The sequence below is a fragment of the Tachysurus vachellii genome, chromosome 5, assembly GCF_030014155.1.
Source record: "Tachysurus vachellii isolate PV-2020 chromosome 5, HZAU_Pvac_v1, whole genome shotgun sequence".
Taxonomy (NCBI): Eukaryota; Metazoa; Chordata; class Actinopteri; order Siluriformes; family Bagridae; genus Tachysurus; species Tachysurus vachellii.
The window spans coordinates 22,431,244-22,452,108 of NC_083464.1; the positions used below are offsets into that span (position 1 = coordinate 22,431,244).

Here is a 20,865-nt window from a genome sequence, read left to right on the forward strand (position 1 = left end):
TACTAAAAGTGACAATTCTACTTAACCTCATTTGGGTACCCTGTGGAACATGAGAAAATAGAATTACCTACAACTTTCAGCCTAAAACAATACAGTCTATGCTAAAGACTATAGTGGAGCATAAAAAAATAGTAAAGAAATGTGTCAATGGAATATTTCAAAAGAGAGCACCTTGTGTTACTTTGTGCACTTTGTCAGTGAACAGTCTATAGTTACACTTTATATATTTATTTATTTATTTATTTATTATTTGGGGCATCATTTCGATTAAAAAACAAATGTGAAATATAGGTTATGTAGCTATTCATTTTAATTTACAAGTTGTAAGCTGTCGTATTGCAAAGTGTCTTTTTAGAAATGTCATTGATCATAACATTCTACATGGTACAGAGAGCTTAATAATAAATTACACATCTTTATACACAATATATTGTGAATCACAGTAACTTACAATAAAAGTAAAAAAAAAAATGTAAATGCTGTGCACTTTTATTATGTTTGAAAACCCTTTTAAAAAATAAGGGCAACTTACAAAAAACACTAACTTGTGAAAAGACTTGTATATACACACACACACACACACACACACACTCAAAGAAACTACTAAGAACAATCTCGTTTTCTCTAGTTGTAAATGAACTGAAGAAGAAGTTCACTGTGATCAGAGGTGGGGTTTTGTAGGTTTTTTTGCATTACCCAGATCAGTAAGGCTGCGATGGAACTGGAGGCTGCCACAGTTCTGGAGCTCCTCAAAGCCATGAGTGAGCCAGTGAGGTAATGCTTTCATAGGCACGTCCCTGAGCATGCTCTGGTGCTGCTGGAAAAAGCAGGTCGATCAGAGGGAAGGCTGGTTGCAGAGCACAGCACAGCACTGAGCTGAGACTGAATGAGGCCCAACCCAGCACAGTCCCCATTACACACCACTCGGGCACAAAACCAGTACAGACAGCCTTTGCCAACAAACGTGAACAGGAAAAACAGAGGAGAGGGGGGCAGATGACAGTGAATAGTGAGCAGTGAAGTGTATGGATGTGAAATTAAAAAAAACAAGTTTCCTGGCACTCACATTGCAACTTGACAGCCAAATGAAAAAGTCATCTGATGCTAGGCTGCTGTCAGATACGATCTATTTTAGTAGGTTGCAGTAATCTCTTCTCCTGACAGTGAACTTCTTACATACATTTAATACATTTTATTTCCATGGACCCATGGCCTAATTATTAGTAATATCACAAAACTTACCTTAAACTCTTGAAACTTTTAAAACTATATTTGTAAGTGATATACAAAAATCACTTGATTAAATATAATAAATATAGAAAAGCATAAATGTAATCAAATTAATGATAATTAATTAATGAGAATATATTTTATATGAAATATGAATTCTTTGGAAATATTTTCCAGTTCTATGAATACATTTATTTTCCAATTTCAATATACAAAAATGACTATACAGTTCAATAGTCATACATTTCTATAATAGCTGATCTACCATTTTTTGTTACTGGTATCAGTCTAAGTTGTGTCTGATGAAGAATTATTGTTTGATGATTGGAATAGAAACTGCATGCATAAATCTATGAATTAAAGACAACACAGAGTCTATGCGCTGATGTCAGGTGAATAGACCTGGTGTGCATTCCAGTTCATCCCAAAGGTATTCAGTGGGGTTGAGGTCAGGGCTTCATGCAGGCCACTCAGAGCCGATCGGCCCTATATGCTCACTACGCAAGCTGCGTAGGGCCCCGCAAATTACGCAAGGCCCCTGCCTCATTTTACAGCGCGTGTTAATGTTTACTGTGTAGATGACAATATGAAGCGGAGCTATCCATCTGGCCATGAAAAGAGAAAAAAGAAACAAAATGAGAGTGAAATGCGAGAACAGCAATCCGGTAAACTTGTGTTCTCTTCAGGTTTGATGTCAGCAAGAGCAAATAACAGTAAAGTTAAGTTGATGTGTTTCTGTCTCTAGTCTCTATCTGACTAGCTAAATTAGCTGTGCAGTGCTGCCAGTGCATCTCTTGGCCTGTCTGTCTCACAACAATTTATTGCGTGAACATTCGCGTAAATAAACGCCCAAGGGCAACGGTGTTTATAAACGGCAGCTCGATAACCGCGCCGCGTGTGAACAGGCGTTCATATGCGCGTGCAATCGTGCACGAAATGACACGCGCGCTTTCCAGCAGCAACATCTGTGTGGGGACCAGTACAAAAAGTAGCATGATAGCACTCTTAAATGACAATGTTTATAGTCTCTCAGTCAAGTATCAGTTTCTTCCAGACAGTCCAAATAGACTGGTGTCAACAATGCTGAAAATGCCCAGACTGTAGAGGGAACCAAAGTTAATCCCAAAATCCAAAGCTGTGTTTTATATATATATATATATATATATATATATATATATATATATATATATATATATATATATATATATATATATATATAATTTTGTTATATTTTATTATTTTCTGATTATTTAAGATCATGTTAATATTCACTTTAAATTCAATTGCTAATATTCAACTCAGAATTCTATTTAAAATATTTCATTCAGTAAAGATTTGTTTATACCTCATTCAATTCTGTATTGTTTTACTCTTTGACCGAGAGATGGAGCAAACTTTTTTTAAGAGGAGGGAGGTTTGTAGTGGGAGCAGTGGGGTGTCAAGTGTGAATGTGTGGCAAATGGTTTACATGGCTCACGGGTCAGGTAGGAGGGCCCCTTAGCAGAATTTTGCTTAGGGCCCCAGGGAGGTCAGGATCGGCTCTGAGCGCACTAGAGATCTTCCACTAGAGATCTGCCACACCATTCTACTCAAACCATGATTATATTGACCTCACTTTGTGCACAAGGACATTCTCATGCTGGAACATGTTTAAGCCTGTTAGTTCCAATGAAGGAAGGCTGTAATTCTACATTCAAAGGTATCCCACACAACTGTGTTCTTCCAAATTTGCAAAAAAAAGTTAGGGAAAGAATCACGTTTGGGTGTGAAAATCAGGTGTCTGCAAACTTTTAGCCATGAAGTGTAAATCCATGATCTCCTCTTGATCTTTTCTGAGGTAGTTTGTAAACTAGAGCGTAATGAGACTAGTTGGCACCTCCGAGTTCTGGTTTTAAGACTCACACTCCCGCCTAGTGGCGAAAGTCCAGAATTGCATCATATACTCTTTTGTATCTGAGAAAAAATATACAATAAGGCTTTTTTTTTTGTATAACAGACGGTAAAGTGTTTTATACACCATTTCAGATGGCTAATGTGTGAAAGGAAACCTTCATTTGTAGAATTGCCACTGTGACACATTCTACTTTTATATTCATATAAGAGAAATATGCTTGAATAACAAATGTCTCTCTAACACACACACACACCACACACACACACATACACACAGACACACACACGCAGACACACACACATATACTGTACACATACACACAGACATACACATGCACACACACATATTCACATACACACACATACACACACGCAGACACACACATACACACTCAAACACACACACAAATACACACACACAGACATACACATGCACACACACGCAGACACTCACACATACACACACATACATACACACACACAGACACACACATACACACACACATACAAACACACACACGCAGATACTCTCACACATACACACACACACACACATATATACACATATACACACACATACTCACACATACACACACACAGATTTCTAAATATTACATTGTCTAGTGAAGCACAACAAAATATTCCCTCTCTTTCTTTGTGTCTCTTGCTTCTAAAGTGTTACATATACGTGTAAAAGTATATCCGTATAAAAACGTGCAAGAAACTGCGATCATCAACAGGTCCGGTAGTTGTGACGTCACAGCGGCTCTCGCTGATGGCCCCTCCCCCTCCCGTGCAGCTGCTCCAGCTGTGTGTGTGTGTGTGTGTGTATTTGAGTGTGTCTGCCCGCCGGTGTGCGTGCCTACGTGCCGCTTCCTTTCCGCTCGCCATCGCGCTCAATGTTGCAACCACCATGACAGGCATCGCCGCTGCCTCCTTTTTCTCTAATACGTGCCGTTTCGGAGGCTGCGGGCTGCATTTCGACTCCCTGGCGGAGCTGATCGTCCACATTGAGGACAGCCACATCGGTGAGTGCACACAAACACACACACATACACACACACACACATTCACACACACACACAGCGATGAGCCTCCGAGCGCCAATACGCAATGGCCGGGACACGGCCGGCTACTTCCTGCGTCCCCGCGCTGCTGTTGCTAGGTGTGGTAGCGTTGATACAGAGCTCTTGTTGTAGCTAAACACGGCGGCCTTTCATCAGCTTGGCCAGACTGAGATTGTAATTCAAGCCGTTTTGCGTACACAAGCACTGTTCTCCGGAAACGGCACACACGCACAAACACGCTGTAACTTTTCCGCCCAGTCGACGCTAAACGCCCAGCGCTTGCTATCTCTGTGCTATAGGCCTGAGCTGAAAACACCGCACCCGCACTCCAGATACACAGCCGACGATTAGCACGTTACTTACACCGTTATATATTCGACATGACAGAAGACTGCCATGTTAACGACTCTGAAAAGTTGGCTAAATCCAAACGAGCTAAGTCTTAGCTCCCGTTAGCTAGGTAGCTAAGAGTTAACGGATTCTTCCGCGTCGCTGCTCAGTAACGTTGACACGCTCGTTAGTTCACATTAGCCGTGTTTTAGAGAGGTTATGATAACAAACACAAACTGGGAGATATGAATGAATGTGTATTAGTAGCTACCTGGTACCATATTACAACATATATCTGATAAGAGATATTTATATACAGCACTATTACCCGGTTTATTTATTTAGGACAGTTTAATATTTGGTTCGACCAATAAACATCGTTGACATTGTTTACTCCAGAGAGAACATGTTTGTGACAATAGTAATTTTTATGGAAGGCTATTTATAAATAACCTACGCCACTGGTTCCCAACCCTGGTTGTATAGATAAATAGAGAGAGAGACCGAGAGGGATGGATACATGGATAGAGAGAAAGAGGGATGGGTGGATGGATAGAGAGCGAGAGAGAGAGATGGATATGGAGAGAGAAGGATGGGGAGAGAGATGGATGGATAGAGAAAGAGAGAGAGATAGCGAGAGGGATGACTAGAGAGTGATAGATAGAGAGAGAGAGGGATGGATGGATAGAGAAGAATAGATAGATAGATAGATAGATAGATAGATAGATAGATAGATAGATATAACTTTATACATACTATAGGTACACAGCAACAAAATGCAGTTAGGCATCTACCAGAAATGCAAAGAGTAGCATTTGTGCAAATAGACAAGTGCAGATAAATATGTAGCATATGTACAGAATGTAATATATATAGGTATATATGTAAACATATGTACAGCATGTAATATATATAGATATAGATATATAGATATATATGTAAACATATGTACAGTATGTAATATATAGGTATATATGTAAACATGAACAGCATGTAGTGTATATTATACACTCTCTAGCTCTCTCTAGCTATATATATAAATATATATGTGTATGTGTGTATGTGTATATGTATATGTAAACATATGTACAGCATGTAATACGTATATATGTAAACATATGTACAGAATGTAAAATATAGGTATACATGTAAACATGTACAGCATGTAATGTATATAGGTATATATGTAAACATATGTACAGCATGTAATATAACTATATATGTAAACATATGTACAGTGAATATAAAGGCTATAGCATTACTGAGATGTGTGGACATTGTTGAAAAGTACAAGTAAATGATTCTAAGGCTATGGCATCGAAAAAGCAATGCAGGTTATGGCATTAAAAAAAATGTGCAAGCTGAATAAACAAGTCCACTATATATAGTGTGTGTGTGTGAATGTGAAATATTAGGCAGAATGTACAGTAAGGTGTATATAGATACACATAAATAAAATGGTGTAGATGTATTTAAGGTACAAAATGTGTAGAGAATGCGGAGTATAAACAATATGGTGTGTCCTATCCTTTTCTGTTGTATTTCTTCTGCATCCTCTCCTCTTTACCTCCTCCCATTATTGTTGTTTGGCTGTAGTGCTAGTGGTAAAGCAGCTGCTGTTTGTTTCCTGTTTGTTCTAAAGCTCTGCTTGAGTTAATCAGGGTCACTCTCTGTGTTGAATATTCACACAGGGCTAAGAGGTGCAAACATGATCAAAATTTATAGAAAGCGATTCCTTGTAACAGAAAACTAGAAATGGACCTTTCAATATACTAATGTTCTTTTTTGTGTCACGCAAAAAGGTGTTAAACTATGCATTAATGTTGAGAGGTTAGCAAATTAATAACGATACAATCTTTTTGAGATTAATTACATATTCTTGGTTGAACCAGTTTAGTTTTCAGTATTCAAATACACCATTAAACTTGCATATTGTTTGTCGGTCGCTGCGGTTTTCATTAAGGACAAACTGAATAAGTTTGCATGTATGCATATTAGATGGTTATGTGCTTTCTTAGAAAAATACTAGTGGATATTTCCTTATGTAGGGGGGCACGGTGGCTTAGTGTTTAGCACGTTTGCCTCACACCTCCAGGGTCGGGGTTCGATTCCCGCCTCCGCCTTGTGTGTGTGGAGTTTGCATGTTCTCCCCGTGCCTCGGGGGTTTCCTCCGGGTACTCCGGTTTCCTCCCCCGGTCCAAAGACATGCATGGTAGGTTGATTGGCATCTCTGGAAAATTGTCCCTAGTGTGTGATTGCGTGAGTGAATGAGAGTGTGTGTGTGTGCCCTGCGATGGGTTGGCACTCCGTCCAGGGTGTATCCTGCCTTGATGCCTGATGATGCCTGAGATAGGCACAGGCTCCCCGTGACCCGAGGTAGTTCGGATAAGCGGTAGAAGATGAATAAGATAAGATTCTGTGTAAAGCCGACATTGATGCCTTTGATGCATTTTTAAAAAGGTTGCAGAAATGATATCACCCATGTAAAGCCATGTCAAAGAGCTAGCATAACCGTTTGGTGAAATATTTCTAGTTTTTGCGCAACAGAGATCTAAACAGTTAATTAATGCTGAAGCCCACCTGATTTGCCAGTTCTTTAGGAATTCACTTGTGAGTACTTTCTTTCACTGTAATCACTCTTTCATTATGTTAATTATCAGCACTGAATTTGTGCTGTGTTGGTTTGATATGTGAGCTGAAGTGTCTGTCTAATCTCTACTCCTGTAACGTGATTCCCTGGCTGTTTGTCTCCTGGAGAATTTGCCTGGTGGCTGAGTGTGAAAGGATTTGTAATGAGAAACCCACCTGCAGGGGGGATTCTGCCCTTTTGTGCCTGATTGACATGACTCTCAACCAATCAGAATAGACTTAGTGGAGTGCAGACAGCTGGACATCTTCTACTGCTCTGTGTCACAGTCATCCATCTCGGTTTGAGGCAGTTAGTCCTGGACACAAGAAACATCATTTTACAGTAGAGTTACCTCCTGATTTGTTTTATCATCTATTACACAAACTCTGAATCCTAGGTTTGTTATAAAATAGCCTTGATTTTTGTTTCTTAATTTATACATAATTACAAAAAGTGTCTTTTTTTTCATGAAGATGTTTGCTTTTAGTGTGAGGTCCTCAGCAATTATGGTTTCAGCAATGCATTTTAAGACCGTGAGTCATATGCTGATGTGGGGCTTTCTGAAGATGTTGTCCATCTTCTGCAGTTTTTTCAACTGAAAGCCTGCAGTACAACGTTAGTGATAAATAATGCAATAATGCAGTGATTTATTACTTATTTCGAGCAGACCTCCTGTGTATTCCTGATGTTCATCAACATTTTTATCGATGCTGTCTAGACTTGAACTGTTACTCATCACTGCCTCATTTATTAACAAATAATAAGCATTAACTTTTGCTTGTGTGTTGGCCGTGTCAGCCATCGTGCCTCTGCAGATGCTGTTGCACTGACCTGCTTTTGACCAACAGAGGGGGATATATGCTCAGGTATAAGCCACTTCTGCTTTAATGAATTTATGAATTATTGTATAAAGAAATGTCTTTGCAGCCTATAAAGAGCTTTTTAAAATGACACCTTAAACAAAATAGAGGGCTGAAACCTTCAGTAAGCATCTAAATGAACACATTATGCATCACTATACTAAACCCGATGTACACTTTCTATTTCTTAGACCCTGACCGATTTGTACTATCACAAGAACATGTTTAAAGGAGACTGCAGTTAGATTGTCGATCCATTTAATACATTTTTAATTTAGAAATGAAATTATAATTTTTTTAATAAAAAAAATAAATAAATAAACAGAAAACTGTTTGTCCATGATTTCGTTTTGCATCATGTGCACTGCAAGCCTGCTACACACACTACGCTTCTCTGTAGATTTCTCTTGTCTTCTCAGTCTCCGATTTAGCCGGAGCCTGATAGTATACAACTTTTAAGTAGACAAACAAAACAACACAGGGGAGAGGTAATTATATAGTAAAAAAAAATATATTTCTAAAGCAGCATGATTGTCATTTTCACTGTAAATGTTCCAAGATTAATGTGGTATGAATTTCTGTGGCGGTGATTCTTCTTTTAGGCTCAACTGAATTTTATACACAACGTAAGTGCAGTGAACAATTATTCAAGCCCAGAGCTACAGTCTCAGTTGTGTCGTTGTATTGGCCAGTGATTTGCATGTTAATCTATACGATAAATCTAGACCTAATTATTAGTACTAAAGGACAAATGGAATGTTAGTAGCGTAAATAAATAAAAATTCCCTGTGCACCTTTAATGTTTCTGCATTCACTCATAATGTTTTATTACATGTAAAACGGAAGGGTTGCATCAGGAAGGACATTCGGTGTAAAACCTGAGCCAAAATCAAATAACGATCTGCTGTATCAACCTCAACCAAGGAGCAGCCAGACCACGACATGTCAATATATACCTGTAAAACATAGAAGAAACCTCTAAGCCCAGTGTCAGATAGACATGTTCCTACCCCAGTCTAATTATACAGGTTTAGCTGGAGGTTAATCAGTCTAGTGTTTTCAGAGAGTCAGTTTTGAAATGAATGCATTTCTAATCTCTTTCCTAATCTCACGACAAACAAACTGCATATTTACAGAATGTAGCGGTCATTAAACTGAATTAACTTGGCTAGTTTGGGGTGTGTGTAATCAGTTAAAAGGAACTACCACACGCAGTCACTATTAAAGAAATGAAGGACGCTTGATCTTATAACGGCATCAGAGCAAAAGCCGGGTCCCCAATTTTTGAGCTTCTACTGACTTGTTGGAGGAAATTGCTGTGTCTCTCTGCTGGCAAACATCATTAGCTCATTTCAGATAGACTCAGCTCACCTGTACCTTTTATTGCACATTCCTGTATTTGCTATAACAGTGCATGGTTTTGTGTTTCTGTTTGATGTGTTGAAAGCCTCTTAGGCCTCTCTCTCTCTCTCTCTCTCTCTCTCTCTCTCTTGCTCTCTCTCTCTTGCTCTCTCTCTTTCTCTCTCTCTTTCTTAAGGTTCTTACTTGCTTATTAGTTGCTTTGTATGGATGATGTGGCCCGTATGGATTGTAGGTGTGAGTTGAAAGTGTGATCGGCCTTATTGGTCAGTAATGAGGTAATTAGTGGTCTCTTGAGTTTAAAAAAAAATTCCTTGGAACCACTCCTTCCTCCCGCCTCGCTCTCAGCAAAGTGCAAAATCTGGCACACTCTGCAAAGGGCGAGGAAGCCTAATTACAGGGTGCGCTGGCAGATTCTGGCCTCTCTTCCTCCTCATCTGGGGACCTGCTGCTCAAACACATTCTCTGCTTTAATTAGTACCAGGCTAAAATGAAGGTCCAGGGAAGCATTTTCACTAGGCGGCGCTGTTTCTCTCTCTTAGTGTTGTTTTAAGCTTTGTGTGTTCGGACAAACGCAAAGCACTATGGCATTGTTTTTAATGTAAGAAAGGTAAAAGTGCCGTAGGGCCGTGAACCTGATAAAACAAAACGTAATGTGATTCTGTATGTTCTATAGTTAATGTTTTAGATTATGGCTGAGCTCATGTATTGTCTTTTTGATCATGGCTCATGGATTATCATACATTGTGTCTAGCATTTCACTGATTAAAAACATCAGTATTTTTTTTTTAAATTTAAGTTAAATTACAAAAGACAGAACAAAGTCTTGGTGACCAGCAATTAACTAATGTGGCTTTTACCGGACAACGTAAAGTGAAACGTACAGTATGGTAACATTAACTACATGTCCTTCTCGTTAACTCTCTAAACAGTCTAGTATCTTTAACCAGTAAAAATAGGTCAGAAAAAAAAACACTAAAAACAGTTTTTAGACTCATGAGAATTCGTTTGTAAGATCAGCACACAAGGATTTTCATGTTTTGTGTCTATAAATCAATAAGCCCGGATTCAGATGGATATGATCGAACATCAGCCTTGTACAACATTATACAAGGTTTCCTCAAGCTTACTTTCCTAATATCTGTAAAAACAAACACTTCCATGTAAATAAACTGACTTACCAAGTTTTGATTGTGTATAAGATTAATGCAAATACTGTGCTGGTCAGAGAGGCTTACAAACACACACCCACACATACACACACCCACACACATTGACAGTTAAAGAGATGAAGATTTTAAAATGGGTATCAGAGCAATGGCCACTCTTCACAGAAGGAAACTGCTGTGTCTCGGTGTTGATGCCTATTAAATCCTCAAGACATTTCAGATAGTCACCTCAACTGTAGGTTTTATTGCACTCCCCATATTTGTTATATAACAACACATGGTGCTGTGCTTGTATTTGATCAGTTGATAGCCTTCTTAGGCCTCTTCCTTTCTTTTTCTCAAGGCCCTTAGTTGTTTATTACTTGCTTTTCACGGATGGTGGTTGCACAAGAGACACGGCATTCAACGATGATCTTAAATAGACTCTCAGATAAGACCGTGGATGAAAAATAACACTCCCAGGAGGACTGGGGCTGTTCCTAGTGTTCATCTGTTGTCTAGAAAACCCAGGCTTCGAAACAATAATTATTCGACGCAAATTTATTTAGTTGGAGTTTTGTTGAGGAAGTAAAAAATGCTCCACAATCTTGCAGTCTTCTCCTGTTAGGACCATTTTTACTTACACAACTTAAGAACCACTTCGTATTTGAGCATGACAAAACAAACACCTCATATTATCTTGAGCATTGATCTGAGTTCTCTTGCTCAGGTAACATTGACACTAACAATATCTTTGCCTTGTCCCAACTGCATCTTCAGTCATCTGGAACAATGAGACTTTCTCTGCCTCTCTGAACCAGGGGCTCATTTAGGGCACCTGGAATGCATCCCCAAAAGCTCAGCGGAAATAATAAATTTGTGGAGCAGTTTGTGGTCCTCTCATAGCTGCACCTGGCTGAGCTAATTACCCCCTCTACTTCATAGCACCCCACTTATTCGTTGTTCTTCCAGTTCCATTGGACTCCAGCATGAGTGAGGGCGTCCGAGAATAAGCTCAGCCCAGCGCTGTTTCTCACTAGTCATGGCTAACGACAGGAAGGCCTCATATTACCTCTGCTTGGTTGAGGTGGGCAGTTGTTCCTAATTTAGGTAATAGGATTTTATCAAAATGCCATGTGGGAACCTGACGCTGACGTGTCATGGTGACACGTTGCAGAAATATCGTCTTGCCAGATGAATAAATATAGTGTTCATGAACGCACTCAATGCGAGACATGGCTGGATTGTTGTTCCTGGTCTCTGGTCACAAGCCTTTACTCCCACACGGGGGCCTTTGTAGTAAACATGTCACCATGATGAGGGCCACACGAAGGCATCCCACAGTGAACTGGGAGAGCAGAGTAGAGGAGGAGGGAGGACGCTGGGAGGCAGTCATGTCTGAACAGCAGAGAGTGTTTGTGCTGGCTGAGAGGTAGAGTGAGGAAAACAGGATGAGGTACATAAAGAGCCAATGAGGCGAACATGCCTGCGTTTATGGCTTCGTTCTAATGAATGCGTTCGGTGTGCTGCTTCAGCTCCTTACACACACTTGCATGTTCACACTGTGATACCTAGCCTTCTTTCCATAGCTGGATTGGTTCTGGTTTTATTATGAGGTAGAAGAGGAGGAGGAGAAAAGAAGGAATTCTGCTCAGCCTCACTCATTCCTTCCTGTGTCTGTGATGGGCTGTGGTACTTCTCTCTCCTTCTGTCCTTTTCACTCATTCACTCTCGGTTTCCTAACCATAATAAGCATTTTACGTGATCTCTGGCTTAGTCTCAATGGACAAAATGTGTGTGTATGTGTGTGTCAGAGATAAAAAGGAGACAAGACCACCACAGTGGACCACCTGCCTGTGTGCTGGACCACCTCTTTCTCTCTCTCTCCTGAGCTGGGATCTGGTAGGCTGCTGCGCCAGTTCCCTGATTGGCCTCCGGATGCCAGCATGTGATTTACAGAGTGTGTTGGGGGATTGATCTATGGCTAATTGTGTGGCTGTTGAGGATGTGTGTGTGCTTCCCACCCTCTGTTCGGGTGCAGAAGAATAATGCTGATCTTAATGTGTCTGTATGTGTGTGCGGGACTGCAAAGTGTCAAAATCTCTTACTCCATGCTTCCAGACTAATGAAACACTTCAGTAAGAGTTCATAGTGTCAAAGTGCTCAGCGTTGCGGTGCCAGTGACTCAACACACAGCGCTACCTAAACCAACACTCCAATCGAGTATAGAGCCCTTACAGCAGCCGTCTAAAGAGCTCTCTGCCCTTTGGCGCTGTGGCTCGGGCGAATACCAGGTGGTACTGTCTGCATGCCTGTGTAATTATGAGGTGCTGGTGAGTGTGTGATGCCACGCTGGCCGGAATTGTGCTGCAGATTCACGCACACACACACTGGCTTGCTCTTTCTCTTCAGGGAAATTGTGTGGTTTCTGAAGAACTGAGACAAATATGGTTTAGTTTAAACAGAGAGAAAATGTGTTTACTCACAGCAGCAGGATAAAAAGAAGCGTTAAGACACATCGTAGCGAATGTGTGTGTTTGTGTGTGTGTGTTGGGGGGGTGGGTGTTAGGCCTTGATTAGCTGAAGTCCTTTTTGTGCAGCATTTGTGTTAATAGTGTTGCAGAATGCCTGCAGAGGTGGGCATCTGAAAACAATTACCCTGGCAGGGTAGTGAAACTGTGGGCTACGTTAAACACAGAGTGGACATGAAGCTCTGGGACCTGTGGATTCTCTTGTAATAAAAGCTTCCCAAAAATGCAGGGCTGCATAGCTTTTAGGTTATAGACCCAGCCACTTTGAGGGTGTTTAATATTTCTTCACACTAGGGGGCAGCAGAACTTTAGCAATTAGTCCACTCAGTCCAGTCTGTGGAACGCTGAGGGCTAAAGCTTCCTTGGTGATTCTGATTCAGGAGCAGTGTTGTTCTCCCGCTGTGAGATTCGACCAGGTTAGACCTATTTAAGGTTCACATTCCCAACCATATCTTGCACACTAGACCAATAGGCTGGATATCTGGATAGGCTTCTAAACACAAAGCGTGCTGATGTAGACCAGCACTAAAGTGCAGCACACCAGATGTCTGGAATGCACTGTATGAAGTTGCACAAGTGTGTCTAATGTGGTCTAAACATGTACCCAATTCTGTGTGTGAGAGGGTGTGTGTGAGTGTGAGTGTGTTAGTGATTTTAGTGAAATCAACATGTAACCAAAATGCCTGGAAAGACCAACTCTACTTTCCGCATATTTAGTGAGGACCTCTGACTAATTCTGCTGCTCATTTACATTTAATGACAGAAACTTTATTAATGAAGTTAATTGCCATCTGGGAGCGATTGGAGGGTTGGTGAGTGGCAGGAATCTTAGAGAACCACTGGGTGAGACTATGAAATGAGTAATAGATTCACTTTATATACGCTTTGGGGATAGTCCACGCTCGAAATGAGTGCCTTCATGGAAAAAAGTTGTTACCACGTAATTAGCTCCTCACACTCTCACGCAAAGTTTGCACTGAGTTCTGCTAGTTATTCCCATTGTAACAGGGTTCATTTTCTCAGGAAACCTGCAAACATTCGCTGTCATTCTGACAGGTGTTTAAAACTCTTTTTAAAGCGAGCTATTCTTACAGAAGTTATGACAGGTTTTTTGTTTTTTTTGACCATTTTCTCTTCCTCTCACAGCCTTTGTTCTCCTTTTTTCTGTCTCAGATACGGATCCTCGCGTGCTTGAGAAACAAGAGTTGCAGCAGCCCACATACGTCGCTCTCAGCTACATAAACAGGTGACGCATCACCACACACAGAATACCATATAATATATAGTGTGTAATCTCCTATGGTCCTTAATATTAAAGGTCTGTTTGCTAAGTTGATAAACAATAAAGCACCAATAAGGAATTCCCCTCCCATATTTTCCTTTTTTTTTTTTTTTCTGTTTTTTTCTTTTCTTTTCATTTTGCAGTCAGTGTAACGTTGTATTACGTATGCTAATTATTATCATGCTAACTGTACTTCTGATGAAACATTATTAACTGCCTTCTTCATCTTTATAGTTCTCTAATCTTCAGTGTTGCTTTGCATGCTAGTGTTTTAGATTCCCTCGAATGGCTCCAGCCCGTTTATGACTCTATTAGAGACTTCAAACCGGCATCTGAGCCTCCATATGCTCCTCATACTGAAGACGCTTGTGTTCTGACATTCTCTGTATAGCGTGGTTTCAGAATGGATCCTCCATGCTGAGAGGGCGCATTGGGTCTCGTATGCTGTTTCACTGCTGGTAGAAAGAGGAGTCTCCACTTGATGTGGTTTCCAACTGCAGTCTGTTAATTCCACACCAGCTTTAACAATGTTTGTGTGAACCTTTTTATTTTTTTGTGCCATGCATTTATTAAAGCGTTTACAGCATAACAGAACAACTCGGGCCCAATCGTTTGATAATGAAAGCATCCGCAGAGAATCAACTGCCTTGGTAGACATTACACACGTCTCTCTTTGATGAAGATTTCTGATTGTTATTTCTGCGTTCTCATCTGTAGGTTCATGACAGATGCAGCGAGGAGAGAGCACGAGTCTCTGAAAAAGAAAGTTCAGCCAAAGCTGTCCCTCTCTCTGACAGGCAGCCTATCACGTAACAGCGTGTCCACTCCGCCTCGACACACCAGCGGCAACCTCACTCCACCCGTGACCCCACCTATTACACCCTCATCTTCATTCAGGAGCAGCACTCCCACAGGTACTGAGCACACACACACACACACACACACACACAGACACAGTATACTACAGGGGTTCCTTCCTGTCTGTATGATTATGTTAGAGCTGGGTGTTTCCAACATATTTCTGCCACATATTTACCATGCTTCTGAAATCATACTTAAAAAATGCTACAGAGTCACATGTCTTCACTGGGGATGGGCACAAGATCTGTGTCCTTATTGGGTCCAAATTTTCATAACAAAAAATAGGAACAATTCTATAATATATCATTTTCAATATTAAATCTTAACAGTGATCCTAATTAGAAATATTGTGCTCGATTACAATGGTGTTATTGTTGGGACTGATACTTGCAGTCTATGCAAGCGCACACATTTTAGAGCAATTTTAGAGCAAGGATTGTTCAACAGATGGCCTGCAGGCAACCAGACAGCTGCCAATGAATGTAATAACGTAAGAAAAATAAAACTAATATGAAAAAGAAGGGCTCGAGATGCTGCACACATTCAAACTGTTTTCACATGTGGCCATAGACTGGGGGTGGGGTGGTGGTGCGGGAGATGGCTTCAATTATATGAGCGCAGCAGTTACTGAAGATGAATTAATGATCATGTGTGTTGATGCGTGGATATCACACCATCATGCCACTGTGGATAATCAAATGGCAGGTTCTATTACTTTTTTCCACATCGACGCATTACAATACGTGTGTAATAAGTAAGAATTACGATTTACTGTATGTTGTTATTATAGGACAATCATCAACAATGAGCTGATGTGACGTAGCCTGATGCAAATATCTGCACATTTTATTTGTCTGTTCCGGGATTTCATTCCTCTTATTAAAGTTTTCTTAAATTTATTAAAAAAAAGAAAATCATTTTTAATAAATACGTGTCTACAGAAAACTTCATCGCATCAATTATGGTTTTGGTTAAGTGGAATTTTGTTAGCAGGAGCAATAATTTATCACCACATATACATTAGAGCACAGTGGAATACTTTTCTTCGCATATCCCAACTGAGGAGGTTGGGGTCGGCGCGCAGGGGAAGCTATGATACAAAGCCCCTGGAGCAGGGAGGGTTAAGGGCCTTGTTCAAGGGCCCAGCGGTTGCAGCTTGCAGTGCTGAAGCTTGAACCCTGATCCTCTCATCAACAAGCCAGAGCCTTAACCAATGGGGCCATGATACAGAGCAGCAATCATACAATTCCCAGTGAATTTGTTATGATCGAAATAATAATTTATTAGAATAAGCCCATGAGCATAAGATGAGATTTGAGTTACTGTCTACTGACTATTACAACACCACCTTCTGACCAATGTTTAGTTTAGTTTAGTTTAGTTTATTAATTTATAAAGCACATTTAAAAACAACAGCCGTTGCAGCCAAAGTGCTGTACATCAATCAGATTTGAGAGCTTGACTTCGCTCCATTGTGTAGCTCCCTCAAGAGAAGCTGAAACTCGCACATTTACTCAAGCTGTCGTTTTACTCTCTGTTCTCCGTCCCAGAAAAATATCAAACTGTTCAGTCCAGCTTTACATTGTGCAGCTGCACTGGGGCGAAATAGGAGCATTTACTAAAATACAGGTATTAATGCAAATAAGTAAATCATCATAGTAATGCTTCCATTTACTTTCTTTCATTCTTTATTGACTAAATAAGTAAAATTGTATATATAATAGTAATCGTGAATAAAACATGACGGCACATGCAGGAAAATAGTGAATGACGGAGTGGTGTGATGCAAGCTGACATAAATGTATTACAGTGACTGCATTTAATATAAATGTGATTCGTGTTACAGCTGACACGACTGTCAGCAGCGTGCTGTTAAAGACAATTACTTAACACATTCTGACTAATTTGAATTGAGAATATAGCAGTGCTGGGGTATAAACACTCATGACATTTTATTGCTTTTCACTGCACTTTGCCTTTTCTGCATTCACTGCAAGCATTTTCCCATAGTCCTTATTAGTAGGTTATTTTTTCACTTTCCTCCACAATTAGAAGTGCAGAGCATTTTATTTGTGAGGGTTTGTTTGGGAATGCTGGTTGCTGGCACGATACTTTTCCTGTGCATTAACCCATAACCCTTAACAACATGCTTACATTCTTTTCCATAAAAGTACAATGGCAGCGTGTCTGCGCTCTCACAATAGCAAAGCACAGGCCTATGAGAAATTCACGCTACCCGTTAAAACAGTTCCTTGGCTGTTGTGTGTCCTTCAGGTAGCGAGTATGACGAGGAGGAAGCAGACTATGAAGAGTCCGACAGCGACGAGTCTTGGACCACCGAAAGTGCCATTAGCTCCGAGTCCATCCTCAGCTCCATGTGCATGAACGGAGGTGACGAGAAACCTTTCGCCTGCCCTGTGCCTGGCTGCAAAAAGAGATACAAGGTAAGGAATAAGGCGCCAATCTTCTTTTTATGTTCTGTGCCAATGAACGTTGAAAGAAACTTGTAGTGAGGCGTGTAAGCGGTGCTGATCCAGGGTCATGACGAACAGCAGCTTATACAGTAGGCAATAGAACAAAGCTGTCTGTGTTTGAGCGTCTCAAAAAACAACAATGCTATTGACCGCGTACACTCAAGACTGATGAAAGCTCTCAGAACGCACAGACTCCTACGGCCATACAGTCCACTTCAAGGCTTCCACAGGTTTTATGGGATTTTCCGCTGGCATCTGGCGCATGCTCCCGCGATGAATTATGTACAGCTTGAGAGAGTCGTGTTCATTAAGAGGCACAGGAAGTGGCTGGTGACAGGCTCGAAGGAGATTTTCCATGTTCATGCCATTTTTCCATGGCGTTAGATGTGGATTTGATTTGGGCTGGAGTGGTTCTCTGTGTACCTGGTCTTGACACCAGATGAGTGTCTTATTACCAGCTAGTGCTCCTCCAGGTTCCAGTTTCAAAATGTCACCTAAAAAAAATCTGACTGTTCAATGCAAAAATTTTTGTATGGCCTTTTATGATTGGTATTGTTTTACAAAGCAGCTTTACAGATTTAGCTTCTTTAATCATTACAGCAGCAGTTCATAGAATGTACAATTTTTGGAGAATATAACTTTTTTCAATTCACTTTTTGCAATTCATTTGTCCAAGAATGAGCTTTATTATAGAGTATAATCAGAAAGATTGCAACTGCTATTTTCTTATCACAGAGAAATATGTATGCACGCTGCAGAAATCTACATTACGCTTCTTTCGGACAACGTGGTATCATTGGATCCTGAATATTTGCTGGCTTGTCTTTCGCAGAATGTGAACGGTATCAAGTATCACGCCAAGAACGGCCACCGCACTCAAATCCGTGTGCGCAAGCCGTTTAAATGCCGCTGTGGGAAAAGCTACAAGAGCTCGCAGGGTCTGCGCCACCACACCGTCAACTTCCACCCGCCCGTCTCTGTTGACATCATGCGCAAGCTGCAGCAGTAGAGCGGGCCTCTGTGCCAACCCGATCCTTCACGCATACGTTCCATTATTAGAAGCTGTTGCAGGCTCTGCATTTGATACCTTTTCCGCTTTGTTCCTCTTTAATCCTCCTTGTCCTCCACGAGGAAGACGCTGTCCCCTCATTTCACCTCTTCATGAGGAAACCTCATTTACCCCTTCATTTAACTCTTCCATAAGGAAGACTCTTTCTATCTCATTATCATTTCATACCTCTAGGAGGTTTTCTTTATCCCCCTGCCCATTCCATCTTTATGTGAAGAGTAAACCCTTTTACCCTCTTAATTCCAGGAGCACCTTTGCTCCCTTTACACTACGCTTTGTATTGCATGCATTTTTTTTTTGTATCCTGTTATCTGTTCTGTGTCTTTGAGATGATGTATAATAGTAGAGTTTGCAGTTTTGTACTTTTGCACATTCAATTATTATTCCTTTGCTGTCTTGTATTACAATTGAATTAAGGTGCTTATTGTGAAATTATTGGGATACGTCGAGATCGTTTGAGGCTTTTATTAATCACTGTGGGACGAGTTCCTAAGAGTTGCTGTCACCACTTGGGGCAGCATGTGATGTATGTCAAAGCCACAATATCAAAATTCAACCAGCATGATTTTGGCTTCTGACAAGAGAAAGGGGCAAAAAAAAACGTGATGGGTGGAAAATATCTAACGGTTTGTGCTACCCAATAAGAATATATCGAACATTTTTAGTTGTAGCTTATAATAATTGCATATAGACTTTCATAATCCAATATTAAACAAATCCCTTTTTTTCCATGTTTAATTTGTTTGCATTTGCAGTTAAAAGGTTTTTACAAGGCTAAAGATTCGTTTTTTGGATTTAAATTTTATCCCATATTTTTCACCCTTGGACAAATCGTGTTTTACACCTATTTGCAATCTCTCAGGTGACAGAACGCCAGCATTTTAGACACATTATCTTGCCCATGTGGACTAATGGTATTTTTTTATACAGCTGTTACACGGGTCCCAGGCCAGCTGTGGCTGGTTTGTTCTAGAACCTCTGTGGCATTCTAGAACGCCGCAGCTGATCCATTGCCTGCTACAGGACCTAAAGCACTTTGTAGCACCTAGTTGCCAAGCTAGTTAGGAAGTTTCCATTGCCAACACGTCAGGGACTGCAGAGAGCAACCTGTGAGTCACTGAGTCAAATTTACACACTGACGCACTGCTATTGGGGTTGGAGTACATTTCAATCTAGGGGATTGCTTTTCTTTTCTCTTGTCTTGCATCAGAGCTCCAAAGTGTGTATTAGTTTTTCAGATTGTTGTAACTGATTGCCTTGAACTGTAGATCACAGCATTCCATAGTTTTGGTATAACAAGTCGATCTGGAATGGGTTTTTGTCCTTCGACACTGAGCTATCCGAGCCCCCTTTCAGATGGCCACTTGAGTTATTGTATTTCCCAATATTAAAACTAGAGCAGAGCAGTTGCCCATCACCTTCTTGGGTGGCCTTCTGCACCAACAGTGTTTTGTTTTGCTAATGTGGCAGTAGGATAACTCAGGGATGTCCTGTCCTAGAGTTAGTCATTTTTTTCAGCTTGAGGGCACGTCAGACAGGAGAACCTGTCTTCTGTGTACCAGCAGTTATCTTGCATTAAAATGAATAGAATAGTTATATAGTACAAAATCAATCACCCTACTCTGGGAGGTATCAGAGGAAAAACAAGAAGAGAAGGCAGAGTAAGCTCTGATCCAAGAGCCAAGCTGCCAATCACCCACAATCATGACATTCTAACTGCATGGACGTCAATGTTGTAATGGATATATCTGTTTGACAGTATTATACTGCCAGTCTAGAGGGAAGTATTGGACATGTTGTGCATAGTTTATGTATTATGTATCTGTGTAAGTGCATTAAATTATATTTTCATACATTTGGGGGGGGGGGGGGTTCCTACATGTAATGCCATTGACACCAGGGTTTGTTTTTAAACTGGTGAACTTTCAACAAAAATGGAAAAGAAAAAACTGACAAAAAAGCTGCTTCATAAATGTAAACCTGGTTACAAGATAAATATTAAATGGCCTCTGATGTGTTTTGATAACGTTGTGTGTGGAATGGTTTATTCTTTTTATGACTTGTCAGTACATGTGTTTTTCACTTCCAAGGGCTAAGACTAAATAGCTCTTATCTAACAACACCAGCAATTC

At 40.5% G+C, this 20,865-nt stretch overlaps 2 protein-coding genes across 2 annotated transcripts in view; one reads left to right on the forward strand and one right to left on the reverse strand.

The window, feature by feature from the left end:
- The window catches only part of creb5b (cAMP responsive element binding protein 5b), a 65,173-nt gene extending 57,712 nt beyond the window's left edge, over positions 1 to 7,461 (reverse strand). The window contains exon 1 of the mRNA XM_060870498.1: positions 7,326 to 7,461. Coding sequence (XP_060726481.1) covers positions 7,326 to 7,364 — 39 coding nt within the window. The 5' untranslated portion in view covers positions 7,365 to 7,461. The remainder of the gene's footprint in view (positions 1 to 7,325) is intronic.
- jazf1b (JAZF zinc finger 1b) lies at positions 3,939 to 20,759 on the forward strand. The gene is made up of 5 exons (XM_060870501.1): positions 3,939 to 4,151; positions 14,221 to 14,293; positions 15,047 to 15,243; positions 17,465 to 17,634; positions 18,497 to 20,759. The coding sequence occupies exons 1-5, from the start codon at positions 4,037 to 4,039 to the stop codon at positions 18,671 to 18,673; spliced, it is 732 nt and encodes a 243-aa protein (XP_060726484.1). The 5' UTR covers positions 3,939 to 4,036; the 3' UTR covers positions 18,674 to 20,759.
- Positions 20,760 to 20,865: the final 106 nt, after the last annotated feature.